This window comes from Taudactylus pleione, unplaced genomic scaffold (assembly GCF_031769625.1).
Source record: "Taudactylus pleione unplaced genomic scaffold, aTauple2 ptg000400l, whole genome shotgun sequence".
NCBI lineage: Eukaryota > Metazoa > Chordata > Amphibia > Anura > Myobatrachidae > Taudactylus > Taudactylus pleione.
Genome location: NW_028284802.1, coordinates 5814275 through 5830388, shown reverse-complemented (window position 1 = coordinate 5830388; position 16114 = coordinate 5814275). Strand labels below are relative to the sequence as shown.

At 46.3% G+C, this 16114-nt stretch overlaps 1 protein-coding gene and 1 long non-coding RNA gene across 4 annotated transcripts; one reads left to right on the top strand and one right to left on the bottom strand.

Annotated features, from left to right (window-relative positions):
- Positions 1-2279: 2279 nt before the first annotated feature.
- On the bottom strand, positions 2280-13167 carry LOC148506603 (uncharacterized). The gene is made up of 3 exons (XR_015869773.1): positions 13035-13167; positions 12411-12518; positions 2280-2587 (listed from the first exon to the last, which is right to left on the bottom strand). It is a non-coding gene; the product is annotated as an uncharacterized LOC148506603 (long non-coding RNA).
- Positions 13168-13469: 302 nt separating this feature from the next.
- Positions 13470-16071, top strand: FKBPL (FKBP prolyl isomerase like). Of its 3 annotated transcripts, none has more exons than XM_088446686.1 (3): positions 13470-13652; positions 14381-14465; positions 14935-16071. In XM_088446686.1, exon 3 carries the CDS (start codon positions 14974-14976, stop codon positions 15784-15786), a length of 813 nt encoding a protein of 270 aa, XP_088302812.1. In that variant the 5' UTR covers positions 13470-13652; positions 14381-14465; positions 14935-14973; the 3' UTR covers positions 15787-16071. The 3 variants fall into 3 exon arrangements, with proteins under 3 accessions (XP_088302812.1, XP_088302811.1, XP_088302810.1); XM_088446685.1 differs by having other exon boundaries at positions 14351-14465; XM_088446684.1 differs by lacking the exon at positions 14381-14465.
- Positions 16072-16114: the final 43 nt, after the last annotated feature.

Here is a 16114-nt window from a genome sequence, read left to right as displayed (position 1 = left end):
ATTTCCCATCACTACACCTCACCATACCTGTCCCACATCATTACACCCATTTCCCATCACCTCACCATACATGTCCCACATCATTACACCCATTTCCCATCGATACAGCACCTCACCATACCTGTCCCACACCATTACACCCATTTCCCATCACTACACCTCACCATGCATGTCCCACACCATTACACCCATTTCCCATCACCTCACCATACATGTCCCACATCATTACACCCATTTCCCATCACTACACCTCACCATACCTGTCCCACATGATTACACCCATTTCCCATCACCTCACCATACATATCCCACATCATTACACCCATTTCCCATCACCTCACCATACCTGTCCCACATCATTACACCCATTTCCCATCACCTCACCATACCTGTCCCACATCATTACACCCATTTCCCATCACTACACCTCACCATACATGTCCCACATCATTACACCCATTTCCCATCACTACACCTCACCATGCATGTCCCACATCATTACACCCATTTCCCATCAATACAGCACCTCACCATACATGTCCCACATCATTACACCCATTTCCCATCAATACAGCACCTCACCATACCTGTCCCACACCATTAAACCAGTCTCTTACATGAAAAATGTATATATATTTTACTATCTAAACTCATTTAAAAACATTATTATTCACGCAGAGGGGTGTATTAGAGGTACTGCAGTGTCCTGTCATTTTTATATTAAAGAACCCTTTGAAAAAGTGATCACTAACTTTAGAGCTTAGAACTAAAGCCCCTTTCGAAGCCGCAATATTTGACACTCATCTAAATAAATTGTAAATAGTTGCAGCTGTGTGTGTGTGTGTTTTACAAGACCAGCAGCGACGTTGAATGTATTTATGTGTAGCTAGTATGCCAGCTTCTATCACTGTTGGCAATGTCAGATCGCATTTGGAAAGAGATGTCTCGGGTCAGACATGTAAATCTGCCGAGGGACCTGGATCACCATCTCCATTTGCAGAATTGGTTCTCAGATGAGCAGCCAGGTCCAGGGGGAACAAACCAGTACAGGCAGGCGGCTGGGGAGTCTATGGGAAGAGAACGGGACTACTTCTGTAATTACTGACATGTACATTGTTCAGGCTCTGTGGCTGATTACAGCCATTCAGAATCTTACCTGGCTCTAATTCGCCAGAGAACATGAATACATTTCTATGTGATAGTAATTAGAGTGCCATTAACAATCTGGTCATGAAACTACTACAACTCCAAATATCCACCCTCCCTTTAGCTTCTGGCTCCACACACTGTGCCAACCGATGGAGGGGAGCGAATGCTTGTCACAACATTCCTCTTCACGCTATAGGAACCAATGGCTGGTTTCCATGGCAACTCCATATCCTGCACAATTATGCAGAAAGTTGTATTTTCGGGCAAGTACAGACCCAGCCTCCATGTAGCTTATAGAATAAATAAAACTGCACTTCTTTTAAACAAGAACGGTCTAATGATGTTCATTTACTAGAAGTGGGATTTATTCTCTATTTTCCTTCTTGTTGAACTATAGAGGTTCCAGAACTGGTTACAGATGGAACGGAAATGGGGATAAAACACAGCTAAAGAGGTAAATTTACTAAGAAAGGAGTTCTATTAATAAGTGATGTTGCCCATAGCAACTAATCAGATTCCAGGTTTTATCTTCTAGAAGGTGCTATAGAAATGAGAAGTACAATCTGATTGGTTGCTATGGGCAACATCACTACTTAAATAGAACTCCCATCTTAGTAAATTGACCCCAAACCCTCAATCTATTATGGAATGGCATCTTATAACATGACAGGTAGTAGCATTTATGACTGATTTATAGGTAAATAAGGGAAGGGGTTGGTTACTGAATTAAATAGAACCTGATTGTTTTTATAATCAGTGAGACACATAAACCAACCAAAATCACACCGTGAGGCATTTTAACATTTATTCAGTTCCTGTCAGTGCCTTGTGGGAGAGACACTTTGAGAAATATGGCAGCATGCGGTGGGCAGCTGATCAATAGATTCCTGTGGAAGCTGATGTTCTGGAGGACAGTATTAAATAAATGTACTTCATGAGGCTTAATAACAATTGGAGTATCTACTACTTCTGTATAATACTGCTAAATGCTTTTGTACGCCCCATGCCAATCTGAAGGCTGGCACGGAAATGTAGAATAGAAAAGTCACCGCACAATTTTAGCAGTCAGGCGGATCATACACACATACATACACTATGTACGGCACATAATTACACTCCCACATACAGAATTCACTTTACAGATCTTTATTCAGAAACACAGCAGCGGCCTCTCTCACCTCCTCCCAACCTCTTTCCTCAGAGGCTGCTGGGAGGAGGATCATTCTGCTACTGCGCTGCCCCTGTATCTGGGGAAAGTGACCTCACAAAGCCTACATCCTCTTCTCCAGTTTCCCCACTGAGAGGGGGTGCTATTAATAGGGCACAGGGTCACGTGACGAGGCCGCAGGTGAATTCGGAGACTCTCCTGGGGTGTCGGAGGTTAGCGGCGTGAATAGGGCCGGAGGCTGAGATTTTACTGCCTGATCTTTCTTACATCCTGAAACGGAAATAAATAAACATATAGCAATTATTTATACATATAGCACTGACATGATCTAGCACGTAGTACTACAGACATGGATCCTGCATGCAATGTATATATACTCACTGATGCAAACATATACTGTGGAGGGGGTCATGTACTGTATCTATGCTGGAGGGGGGAGGTGTAGTACTGTATGTATAAAATGAGCTGTGTATTATATGTTCCGCAGGTAGCTGTGTAGAAATGATAGTGGTGCCCATAGCGACTGATGTAATCGATACATTAAAAGTCCAACAAACAAAACTGTAATAAACTAATGTATAATGATTCATGCAAATGTAATGTAACCTACACAGAAAACTCCTCCTAATTTCTCAATGTTACCAAACACAATGCAGATGTCCGGTTTGTGGTCGGAGAGCTGACATTCGGAGAACACACAGGTCTTAAGCGCTCGGCAAAAGATTGCCAGCCTCACTGTATCGGGGGAATCATCACCCCAAGTATACACACTGCGGGGGGGGGGGCGTACTATCATAAATGGCTGCACGCTGCCTGCCTGGACTTCACTATTACCTGGACTGCAGATCAGCATTTCTCAAAAGCTAGTTTTCATGCTTCCCTAGCAGTACAAGTCTTCAGGATCACTTCATATGTGGATAAAAGTCACTCTCTGCATGCATTCCTGCGAAGAGATCCTGAATACCTGAATAGAGAAACAGAGTAGAGGGGCGCTCTCCTACAGCTTATGCTTGATACAAAAAAATTCTAAGGACTAAAAACAAAAACCCCCCAAAAAACTAAATGAATCACCAATAAAACAAAAGGGTCTCTCTAGCACAGAAAAGATGGATGTTACACAGTAGGCAAAGTCAGGGCAATCTCCATGAAAACCCAATGGGCAGCCAGTACTTATTACCTGGCGATAATGAGCAGTGAGCCAGGGAGGTCCCCGTTACACTCAGTGCAATAGGCTTGATGAATAGGGCGCATTTAACACAGACTAATGAGGAGATTATTACTGTACCGCTTTCACGGGACGCCGTTTGCAACCAGGAAAGGTCATGTACTCAGGAATGGTTTCCAAAGTGTCGTCTCTACCATACACATCAATAGGCCCAATGTGGACGGGGTCTCGTCAACTTTACTAATGCTGGGTACACACTAGACCATATGCCGTTCAAATCGGCCGGATCGGACAACATATCGGGCAGTGTGTTCCCGCTATGTCCCGCGTGTCGTCAGTGACAACGCCCGTCGGACCTGCAAGCATTTCTGACGGGTGGCATCGTTAGCGCGGGCCATGCTGCCGGATGCAGCATGGCCACCGCCGTTGCCGGCATTGGCAAGTGTGTACGCTTTGCAATTCCGTCCTTGCTACAATGCAAATGCAGCAGGAGGTGTCCAATATCCCCTGCTGCATCTGCGATACCAGCTCTGCGACTGAGGCGGCAGCCTGGGATCACCATCGTGACCATCGGTCACAATGTTGGACGGTGCCAACCAGCCGAGTACGCCTTAGCTTACGCAGGTTAAAAGGCAATTGGGGCCAGGAATCTGCGTCAATGGACGCAGATCCTGGCTTTGCCACTCCCGGAAAACGGAGGTGACATGCTCCCGTTTCCAGGAACGCAGATTGTTTCCGCCCCCTCACCCACCTCTGCCTGTCAATCAGTCAGAGGCATACGGGGGTCTGCGTGCGATCACACAGGACTCGTTCTGCACATGAGCAGAACGGGTCCTGCGCAGATTCCCGAGAATCGTGAATCTGCGATCAGAAGTGCAGAATCAGGCCGCTAGTGTCCAGCATTATTTGACAAATATACTGTATACTTGGCTTTTCCAAGCTCTTTTGTATTTTTTATAGGGGAAATTATTTACACACAAAAAATTAAACTTGGTAAATGTTGGAAAATTACAGAGGGCACAAGAGGAACAGAGGGTCCTCAATACAAAAATATGACAGAACATGTATTTCTCTAATGACTATATGAAGAGGTCTCTGTATAACGGCGGGTCTGCATGTATATAACCAGTGCGGTGCCTTGTTTTATCCCCAGCTTCTGAGAGGCAGAAAGTAACGTATACACATGATACAGCAATTACAGCCTTTGTTACGGATTAGAGGCTCCCTGGTTATTAGGAGTGAAACAAATGTTTTCCTAATTCAGCCAAGAAATGGCAAAACCATCTGGGGAGTTGTACTGGGAACAGCGGCTCTGTCAGCGTGAGGCACCATATCCCCCAGTCACACAGCGCTGCTGCCTTGTCCCCTAACACTCTCTATTATATAATCAAGGGCGACCATTGGAAAAGGAAATCACCTACTTCTACGTAGCGGTCACACAGGTGATTTCCGCATACACAGGCCTCCCAAATGTCCCAGCTTATGCCAACGCAAATCTTTAATGGGCAAGTAAAACTTCTATTTTCCATTAATATTACATCGGAAAAATTTGCGCTGTGCAAACAATATACTGCGTGGCCTGGCCGATTCATAGACGAGGGCAGTGATGTCCCAGGATCTCAGTTCACCAATAAGAAATGCCTCTTTAATGTTAGCCATGAAGTGCTTCCATTATGTCACGGTTGGCTAGTAAATTGACAGGTTCATGTTGGCTAATGTACGTAGAGCTGCTTCAGCCAGGAGAAGAGAGGCTGCGTGGAGATAAACCCAAAAACTTGGCCAGCTGACACACGATATGATGAAAAGGGGCATCCGACATGGTCACGCTAAAGGCTGCCCAGCCGCCACCACCACACGGGCCCCTCTGAGGTACACATCACTGCTAGCCTTGCTGTTCAATGGGTAGGGGACAGATTTAATTAAAACCAGTTACTAACTTACTACTATGGCAGTGGTTCCCAAACTGGGTGCCATAGGTTGGTCGTCCAGGACAAATCAAACTTAAGGTCAATGAGGTAAAACCAGAGCTGGCAGCTGCCAATCATAAAATATGTGGATAAAAAAAAAGTGCAACCTTGTCCACTACCCAGCGGCGGAGAAAGGCCCCCTGCCGCCCTGTGCTGGCCGAGCCCCGACAGCATGATGTTACGAGAGGTGAAGGGGCCAACAGAAGTGGTAAGTGTAAAGCTGGGCGCAGGGTGCCATTCCAGAATGTAGGGACTGTCGCCCCCAGGACCCCGCACCTTGGTCGACGGCATCTCTTGCACATCCCTGCCACCACCAGCACATAACAGCCTAAGGTTGACAGGCAAGCACAATTTACACTATTAATAATTTCTGCAGAGTAGCAGCAGTCTCCCCTCTCTCTCTCCCCCTGCCTGATGTACCGCTGCGTGGTTATACAGCAGCCAATGGTAGTGAGCAGAGGAGAAGTGTTACGGGGGTAAGGAACGATCGCCCCCTCCCCCTTTGGATCTGCCCCTGAGTAGGAGGTGGGCCTTGGTCGCAGTGTTGGGATCGCAAATGCAGAAAGGCGGTGTCTGACATCTCCTTCTGCATTTGCATCTTAGATGGACAGATTTACACATCCACTTGTGTGCGGCTGTGCAAATCCGTCCATCTCCGAATCATTCCTTCAGTGTCAGCTGCTTTCATGCTGTTTCAGCACCCTGGCCAGCTCCTATACAGCAGCTTGGTGCAAGATTTTTTTTTCTGTCACTTGCTTCACTAAAATAATCACTGCTCCGCTCCCTTTTGTCACACCTGAATGGTTTATACACCTTCCTCGACCTTGAGACAATAGTGAAAACCCCATCAAAATCCGTCCAGTGGTTCAAGAGATTAGCCGGAACAAACAGGCAGATCCCTAAACCATGGACATTTTTTTATATGTATAGAGAAGAGATTATCTGCAGTCTGAATATAAGCCACAACAATCCAGGAAAATGGTAATTACTAAGGTTCTTCTAATAGCCTTCTTCAGGGACTGGTAAAACAAAAAGTCATGGGATTGCTGCTGTAAAGGAGTTTATCAGTGATTTGTGCAGAGGTGACGGTCAGCTGCAGGCAGAAACACACACATCCAAATGTACTCTGGAGACTTAAGTGATCAATGGTTACCTTAGCTCAAGTCACAGATGCTGCAATGTGTAATGAAATAAATAACCAGCAATATGCCTCTCACCAAATCCCCAACTGGCCCCATATGCGTTCAGGGGGCCACTGCTACAGGAAAGAGAACAATGCCCGTTTGTTTTTTACAGGTGGGGAACAATGCCTGTTTTGTTTTTTTAAATTGCTGAAATTTTTTATTATATATAAAAAAACAATTACAAACATTCTAGTAATGAAATAATAAAACCATACTTGCATTATAACGTACTTAAAGAATAAAAATTCAATATGCAAGAGCAGAAATTATGTATATAAATCGGTTCCACACATAAACCTTAGCATATAAAAGCATATGTATCTGTTTTTTATTTTTTTATTAAACCTGGCACTGTGGGAAGTGTTTTGTCTCATTAGAAGTATGGAAACAGACCAAATCCCAAGCTTCCAAAGCCGAGAAATGCCCCGAAAATGTTCCCTTCTCCATCCATTGAATTTTTTTAATAAATTATACTCTGTTCTGTAAAACTAAGTATGTTTCTCAAGTTTGACACCTTGCATAGTAATGAATTTTTAATATGACAATGTTTCGCAACACTGACCCCTAGTGGTCATCAATGCTCTGAACATGTTGCATATATAACATTGGGGCAGATGTGTGAAGCTGTGGAAAGTGATAAAGTGCAGAGTGATAAATGACCAACCAATCCGCTCCCACCTCTCATTTTTCAAACACAGCCTGTAACATGACAGTAGTGAGCTGATTGGTTGGTCGTTTATCACTCTGCACTTTATCACTTTCCAGAGCTTCATACATCTGCCCCATTATGGGTTAAATTTACTAAAGGTGCCTACACACTTGGCGATGTGCTCACAATCCGACGATGTGTCCGATTTCCCCTTGAACTCTCCCCAGCAGCTCCCCGGCAGTCGTGTGCACGATTTGGTGTTAAAAACTGTCCAATGTGACAAACGCTCTATCGTGCCTCCTAACTGTTCCAGTGCATCGTGACGGAGATTGGCAAATCTGCCCTACAGCACGGCAGATCTGAAGATGCGATGTATGCCATGCGTGGACGCACATCGTCCATCGTGAGTGGAAACTCACGATTTGGGCATATTTTACACGATTTGTCATCACGAATCGTCGGCATCGGGCAAATTGTGGTAAAATCTACTAAGATCGAGTTGGCCGATGGTGAAGCAGATCGAGATTACTCACCAGAGTTGCAATTTTTTTATGAGATTTCTCACCTGAGTTTGCAGCGTCTTCTCTTAGCAAAAATTTCCACCCCTCAAAGAAAAAAAATGCATAACCAGCCAGTCTTAGTTCCAAAAAATATGGGGGAAAAAAAATGTGTAGGGGTTCCCCTATTATGAAAAACAGCACTGGACCCAAATCCAACCAGGGTGTAATGCCACAGCTAGGGGACCCTACCACCGGGTCTGCCCGGTCAAAGCATTAACACCCCAAGCCGGTTAGCCCAAGCCGGGAATCTCAGGGGAGGTAGGGGCCCCCCTCTCCCGAGTACCCCAGGCTTAGTCTGAAGCCCAAGGCTATTTCCGGCACCCCAGGGCTGTGGGTACGGTGGGCAATAGTAGTGTCAAGAAATAGAAACTATTGTTTTGTACAGTGAAACTAGAGGTGCCAGCATGCCTGCCCTTTGGCACTTGTGGAACTTGAAGTGCCAGCAGGCAGCCGGCACCCGTACTCCCACTGGAAAAAAAAGTCACAGTACACACACACCGTAGAAAATATAAGTTTATTACATACACCCACCCAGTGACGGTTCTAGGGGCGGGCTAACAGGGCCGTCGCTCGGAGCGCCGGCCCTTAGAGGGCGCCACTGAGTCCCTAAGGAAAAAATAAAAACTGCACCGGTCCCCTCCCCTGCTAGCCGCCGCAGGAAGGCTCCATTTGCCGGGCGCCCACTGAGATTTGCTACCACCGGGCACCCGGCTCCCTCCCTGCAGCGGCAGCCAGAGCTCACTCCTAAGCTCCGGCTTCTAGCAGAGAGCACTATGGGAGGGATGTCATGACGTCTCTCCCATAGATCCGTGGTGGAGCCACGGTCGGACCGGACGGCAGCGGACGCAGGAGCGGGCTTAAGGTAAGTATTGTGTTTGTTTGTATATTTCAGAAGCACCGGCACTGTGGGCATGACTATAGGGGTATTACTACTGGGGGTACTACTAACGGGTGCATTACTACTGGGGGTACTACTAATGGGGGCGTGACTATAAGGGGGATTACTATAGTGGGTGTGACTATAAGGGGCATTACTACTGGGGAGCACTACTATAGAGGGCCACTACTACTGTGGGCACTACTATAGGGGGCATTACTAATGGGGGGCATTACCACTGGGGACACTACTACTGGGGGCAATACTATAGGGGGCCTTACCACTGGGGACACTACTATTGGGGTTATTACCAATGGGGGCACCACTACTATAGATGGCATTACTGGGGGCACTAATAGGGGGCATTACTACTGTGGGCATTACCAATGGGGACACTACTACTGGGGGCATTGTGTAAGGGGCACAACTGCTGTGGGCATTGTATAAGGGGCACTACTACTGTGAGCATTGTGTATAAGGGACACTAATTTGGGCATTGTGTAAAAGGGGCACCACTGTGTGTCATAACATGAATAAGGGACTACTGTGTGGTGTAATTTGAATTGGGGATAATGTATTGTAAAAGGTAATTACTGTGTATGGCACAATGTATTATACAGGGCATTACTGCATGTGGCATAATGCAGTGTTCTCCCCAGAATTTTTTTCCAACCGGGTGGCATCCAACTGGGTGGCGGGGCTGCGCAACTGGGAACTTTTGCCCCGAGCTCCACAATGTCTAGAACCGGCCCTGCACCTACCACACTCACGCATACTTACCCACACTCACGCATACTTACCTGCTGCCAGGTGATCTGTCCTCTTCTCCAGGAGAAATCCAATGGGAGTACCTGTGAACAAAGAGCCTATACTCACCTCCACTGGTCTCCGTAGCATCCCCGGTAAGTCCTAAGCACAGCAAACTGTAGCCGTCTATGTGTTGTCTTACTATGGTGTGTGTGTCTTGTTTTTTTTTAACTTTTTTTTTTTTTTACTGTGGGGGTACGGGTGCCGGCCGTCTGCTGGCACATGTAGTTCCACAAGTGCCAAAGGGCAGGCATGCTGGCATCTGTAGTTCCACGGTAAAAAAACAATAACACTATTACCCTTGTACCCACCGCTCCAGGGGTGCAGGGAAGAGCCCCAGGCTTCAGCCACAGCCTGGGCAGCTTGGGAGAGGGAGGACCACTTTATTTGGGGGGGGTCACCGGCTTGGGCTGACTGGCTTGGTGTGATAATGCTTTGGCCGGGGAGACCCTGTGATAGAGTCCCCTGGCTGTGGCATTACACCCCGGCCGGAGTACACTGCTGGTTTTAAAAATAGGGGAGCCCCTACGCAATTTCCCCCCTCTATTTTTAAAACCAGGACAGGCTCAGCAGCCCAGTGCTGGTTCCTAAAATACGCGGTAACCTTACTCGTTTTCTCCCCCATTTTTTTTTTAGGAACCAGGACTGGCTGAGCAGCCCGGTGCTGGTTATGCTTATTCGGAGGGGGCGGACCCTACATTACTTTTTTTTTTTTTTATATTAACCCTTTAGATAGTGTGTCCATGAAGAAACATACACAAATCACACTGATCGGTGTATGTTTCTGCCAAACTCGCAGATCAGGAGGTGGTCTATTTGACAGTTCAATTTAGCTGCGAGTTTGTTACAATTACACCCGAGATTATGATCTCATTTATTAGTAAATTCCAGAGTTGTATCTTTTTCATGAAAAGTACTTCCGAGTTTGGCCGATGGCGAGTTTATTCGAGTTTGCAATCTCCCCCGAGTATTACAGTTAAAAGAGAGAAATCTCCCCCGAGTTTGTCTTTAGGAAGTCTGCAAGTTGAAAAAAATGCCTAAACTCACCAATCGAGGTTGCAATCTCAACCAAACTCAAATCTTAGTAAATTTACCTCTAGGTGCTGATAATAATTACATCAGCGTGATCGTGCACATCAGACCTAACATGCACAGTGCGCACCCTCCGATATTACTGCCCAGGTTGCCAAACATAACAGCCTCTGCGGGAGCCCTGCCGTGAGGTACTGTAGATGGAGGGGGGAAAAAAAGATACAGAGAAAGCCGGGGAGGAGAGACATGGAGACCCAGAAAGAGAAGACAAAGACAACAGGGAGGGGAAAACTAAAGTAAAGACATTAAAAAAAAACATGCAATGTCTGAGCTCGTTGTGGAGCTGTGGTTAAAGGCATATATAGATTAGCATAAATAGTAAAAATAACATAATATAAGCCACATTAAACTCGGGCAAAGTGCAAGGCAATGTCCCACGTTGACCTAACCTGATTAATTCCAGTGTGAGAATGGGATGTTTTCTGCCTTTATACCACCAAGGGGGAATTCAGGCAGCATGTACCCCCCAACATCCCAGGCAGGTGAGGCTCAGGAAACCTCTACTTCCTCCTGTGTATGCAGCAGATAATTCTTCAGGACATGCAGGACCGTCCTCAAGGATGTTTGGTGCAGGATTGTTATACTGTATATACTGCCTCCTGAAGGATAAGAATACCCCGGACGGAGCTCCCCAGGATATCCTTATGCATTATGTCCATGTAAAGTATGGTATTCCCCAGGTGGCAGAACTCTTAGAGGTCTGAAGTCTTTGATGACATTTCTTCAGCCAAGCAGAAATCGTTTCAGCAGGTCCCCAGAGCTTTGAGAATGGCCTTGGTTGGACCACCGTTTGGAGCAACCAACTTTGCCTCATGAGACCCGGGTGTTATTGCAGAGTGTCCTTCAAGTAAAACCGGTTCCAGCACAACCTACCCAAGGACTTCAACCTCGCCAAAGATGTGTTTTTTGTCCCTCGACGTCTATGTGAAATGCCTATGTGCTTGGCTCACCGTGCAATGTTGTGTGCCGACTGTCTAGGATATTGTTGTATTACCTCTCTGTGGCTACTTCCCTCGAGTTCTAAAACGTGTACATTATTAGAATAAATATTAAATTGAGTAGTGTCTGACCATTGAGGGTCTAAATAGGTTGGGTCTCTCGGACCCATGGTTAGCGATAACGTTATTTATTTTTTACAGTTAGGGTTCCAGGATTAATGCTTCAGTTCTAATCCTGGCGGCAGTGGGCAGCTTGTCCACCATCTTCTTTCAAATAAGATCTGTGTGGGCAGTGAAATGGCGCTGACTCCAGGAGGGTGCTTGACTGATGCATTAGTGAGACAGAAGTGACTTTCCTGGTGATCTGGGGTTCCTGGGGGGTCGGGCCAGGTCACGTCACCCTAACCCTCAAACTTAATTTGGCTTTGTGCTCCCATGTCCTATGCACAGAGCGGATCCTACCTGCAGGCAGCATCCACCCTGTGTACACAGGACACAGCTCCGGTAATGACGGGACAGTCTCTTGCTATGTGCTGTATGAGGGTGATGTGACAGTGTATAATCTATGCATTATGTCACCGGGTCTACACACACACACACATTTGTATTAGTGTTCATTCTAGCACTCTGCACCTGTCACAACTCGTTCCTCTTTCCTGCCTGGGGTGTCTCGCTCTGCTGTGGTGCTCTTAGCACAATTAGCTTATGAAACAAACTTCTGAAATACAGACCGGCGTGTGCTAGAAGCACCAGAGCGGAGAGCGACGCCCCAGGCAGGAAAGAGGAACTGCACGGGTTGTGACAAGTGCAGGGTGCTAGAATGAAGACTTCATATTAAATCCACTACAAGCTACCTTTGCGCAGGGCACACGATGGCATCCCCGAGCCGATGGCTGCTCCGTTCTCCTCCTTGCCTTCCTCATGCCCGGATCCTGCAATCTTGCGAGCCACATAGCGGCAAGCTAAACAAAGAAGATAGAGTATTCAATAAAACTCGTTTGGTAATGTGCAATTATCACGCAGCCAATGGCAGAGCGTTTCTCCCTTGATAGTCACTTGGTGAGTCATCCAGCAGAACACCTCCCCACTGGCCCCCCAACAAAATGGCAGACAACCAGCTAAGCAGCTCTCCACTGTCCGCCACTTAGCAAGACAGCCTGCAGAGCATTGCTCCATTTGGTCCTCACTTGGCAAGAAAGCTGCAGAGCATTTCTCTACCGTTTCCTCCAGACACACCTGCAAGCTTGTTTACTTTTCACAGAATTACATTAGTCATCTGCTTTTCCCACTTTATATATTACAATATTGAGCTCTCCAGTACACCCTGATTAGACATACTTTACAATTCATGGCTTCACAATCTGCGGAGAACCCACCGATTCACCCATGCCAGGCACTGTGCACACCATGCATTTTCTGGGACCCCCTATTCACCCCATTTCCCAGCTGAAATAAAGATGAATCCCTGTTATACTCACCACTGATTATCAATCACACCATCTCTTGTGCGTCTCTCTCTCTTTATGTGTATATGTCTCTTGCTGTCTCTGCGTGTTGTGATCAGCACCACTCCCTGGTTACACAAGCACTATGCAGTGCAGGGGGCAGGACCAGGGGCTCTAAGGAAAGCATATATGGAGATGGAACCCCTCCCTCCCCCAGCAGCCATCTTTGTCCTCCCAGCTCCCACCACTGCTGCACTTCCTGGGTAGGTACACCCAGATGGTTACGGCTAAATCCCCTTCAGTTTCTGTATCCTGACGTCATCAGTTACTGTCCAACGTCATTCCCTACCGTCCACAGATAGTGAGCACGCGCCGGTATCTGTGCAAAGCATGCTGGCCATTGTAGTCTTATTCCCTGACTTGCATATGCTTTTAGCCCTTAGCAAACTACAAGTCCCGGCATGCAATTAATGCTAGGCTCTGGAGCTGTACTGACACAGTACTGACTGTCTGATTTCAGCATTGCAAAGTGTCACTGGGAAATAATCAGAAATAATGTTGTTAGTTGTAGGAATATACTGACACATTCTGTATTCTGTCCTAACTATAGATCTGCAGCTCACCATGCACCCCGACTGCTGTTAGGAGAAGGTAAGGCATTTTTCTTTCCTTAAATGTATATTCTTGATCATTGTCCGGTAACTGGCATATCATTCTGAAGTCCTGGCTGAGATTTACCTGGCATATGTTTGTGGCTGCAAAATGATATAGCCATAAATGTGTATGTGTGTATATATGTGTGTATATATAGTATTTGGAGATAATGATTACACAATCTGAGAACTATATTTTTTGTTATTGCACTGGCACACATTATAAATAGTTTTTTATCACCTTGCCTCCCTGCTGATTACCTCTGTCCTCCATCCAAATCACCTTCCCAGTTTTTCCCTGTCCTGCGTTATGGACACTTGCACCAATGACGACTTTAATTTACAGTATAAATTATCACAATGTACTATATACAGCTTTAAGCTTCATAAAGCACTTCATATTTATTAATATACTGTGCGGATGATATTATACAATGGTCATAATAAAGATTTGGGATCAACACAAAATATTTATGGTCTCCCAAAATGTAAATTTTAAATGTTTAATGTTTTAGCACAGAGCACAAGTTCTCTAATACTCATTTCTAGGCCTACTTGGATTTATTTATAATTTGTGTGTGTTACAATGTGGCTAATGTCATAAACACATGATTGTTAATAGTGGCCTGTAGGTGTATTAGCAAAAGGGTGAAAACTTCGATAATCAATTATTACCCATTTTCCTTTGCATTTAAGAAATAACAGTAATCAAGTATATCCATACAGCACATACGTTTGGCATGCCGATGCTTACATTACCGGCGCTGGTCACAATCACGGCACCGGCATCCCGACCGCCGGGATACCGAAGGTATGTAGCAGGGTTAAAGTTAGGTTTAGAGGTTAGGCACTAGGGGGAGGGTTAGGTTTAGGGTGCGGGGAGGGTAAGGTTAGGTTTAGGCACTAGGGTCACGCAACCGGGGAGGGAGGGTTAGTATACCGATCAACAAGTGTCAATATGCTAACCCTGTCGGGATGCTGGCATCCCGTACCCAACCCCCATACAGATCTACAACAGATCCAAGAAGGACTGATTTTAAGACTGAAAAAAACATAGGGGTCTGTGCTATGCCTTGGAGAGAGATAATGTGCCAACCAATCAACTTCTGTCCTCCAAATACAGCCTGTAAAGTGACAGTTGCTGGTTGGTTGGTATTTTATCTCTCTCCAAGATTAGATTAATCCCCCCCATAGTGATTTGTGTTTTATTTTAGGTGAATGTTGAGGGTGAAGTATGTAGCTTACATGGTTCTAAGTTATCTCTTTCCTATCCCTTTCAGAACAACTGGCTTGTCTTCCCCCTAAAATCCTGAGCAGCAATGGACGGTCCCTGGACCTCACCAGGCGGTAGATCATGGCAATGCCCCGATGGGAGTTTCACCAAGACCACTTTAGAGCCAGGATCTGGGGTGGACAAACCCAAAGAATGTGCTAGGTGCATGATCTTTCTGGAACCTCTCAGTGACCCTCCAGCTCAGTTATGCTCCTCGGCAGACATTGGATATCCTGCCGGCACTTGGTTTGAAGTAGAGCTGGGGGAAGGTGACGCTGGGCGGGACCGCTTAGTTGACCAATGTCTAGAGAACATGCTTCCTGGAGAAGTCTGCCACGTGGACAGTGCAGCTGGGTTTCAGTTCCTCTTGCGCATGTCAAGTTTTGAAAATGGGAAAGAAGCTTGGGAGCTAGACACAAGTGAGAAGATCAGGAGGGCTACAAGAGACCGGGAGAAGGGCGGGGAAGCGTTCAGGGATGGAAACATCGAGGGGGCAGAGAGACGATATGCCAGAGCACTCAGATTTCTGGTGTGTACCCCCAGGGAAGCCGAAGAAGAAAAAGTGGCTCTTCTATCCAACTTGGCCGCTTGTGACCTCAAGAGGGGACGGTTACGGGAAGCGGAGGAGAGGTGCACACGAGTACTGGACAAGGAGCCAGCCCACTTGAAGGCACTGTACCGGAGGGGGGTGGCCCGAGCTGGCATGTCGGACTGGAAGGGTGCGAGGGGAGATTTTGAGAACTTGTTGAAGCTGGATCTGGGTAACAAGGATGCAAGAAGGGAAATCGTGAAAGTGCGCGAAAAGGAGAAGAACGAGCAGGCGCAGATCAGCAAGGCTTTGGGGAAAATGTTCCTGTAAAGTGTACCTGTTGTTGTTAAAGTAGAAGCAGCCATTTTGTGGGCTGAACTAATCGGTCTATCGATGCACTTGGAGATACTAACATCGCGGACACATGAGGCTGGTAGTTCCTTGTGAATTGCGGCATTATCATGAATATTGATCGTCAACAAAATGGCTGCCTCCTCTGCGAGTAGGTGACGAGAGCGCTCCGGTTACTACTGTGGGTTGGATCAGAGGTCAGAGAATGTGACTATTGGAGGTAAATTTACTAAGATGGGAGTTCTATTAAGAAGCAATGCTGTCCATAGCAACCAATCAGATTCCAGGTATTATCTTCTAGAAGGTG

Coding starts and splice junctions, on each gene's coding strand:
- FKBPL (XM_088446684.1), top strand. CDS start 14,974: ATGGACGGTCCCTGGACCTCACCAGGCGGTAGATCATGGCAATGCCCC.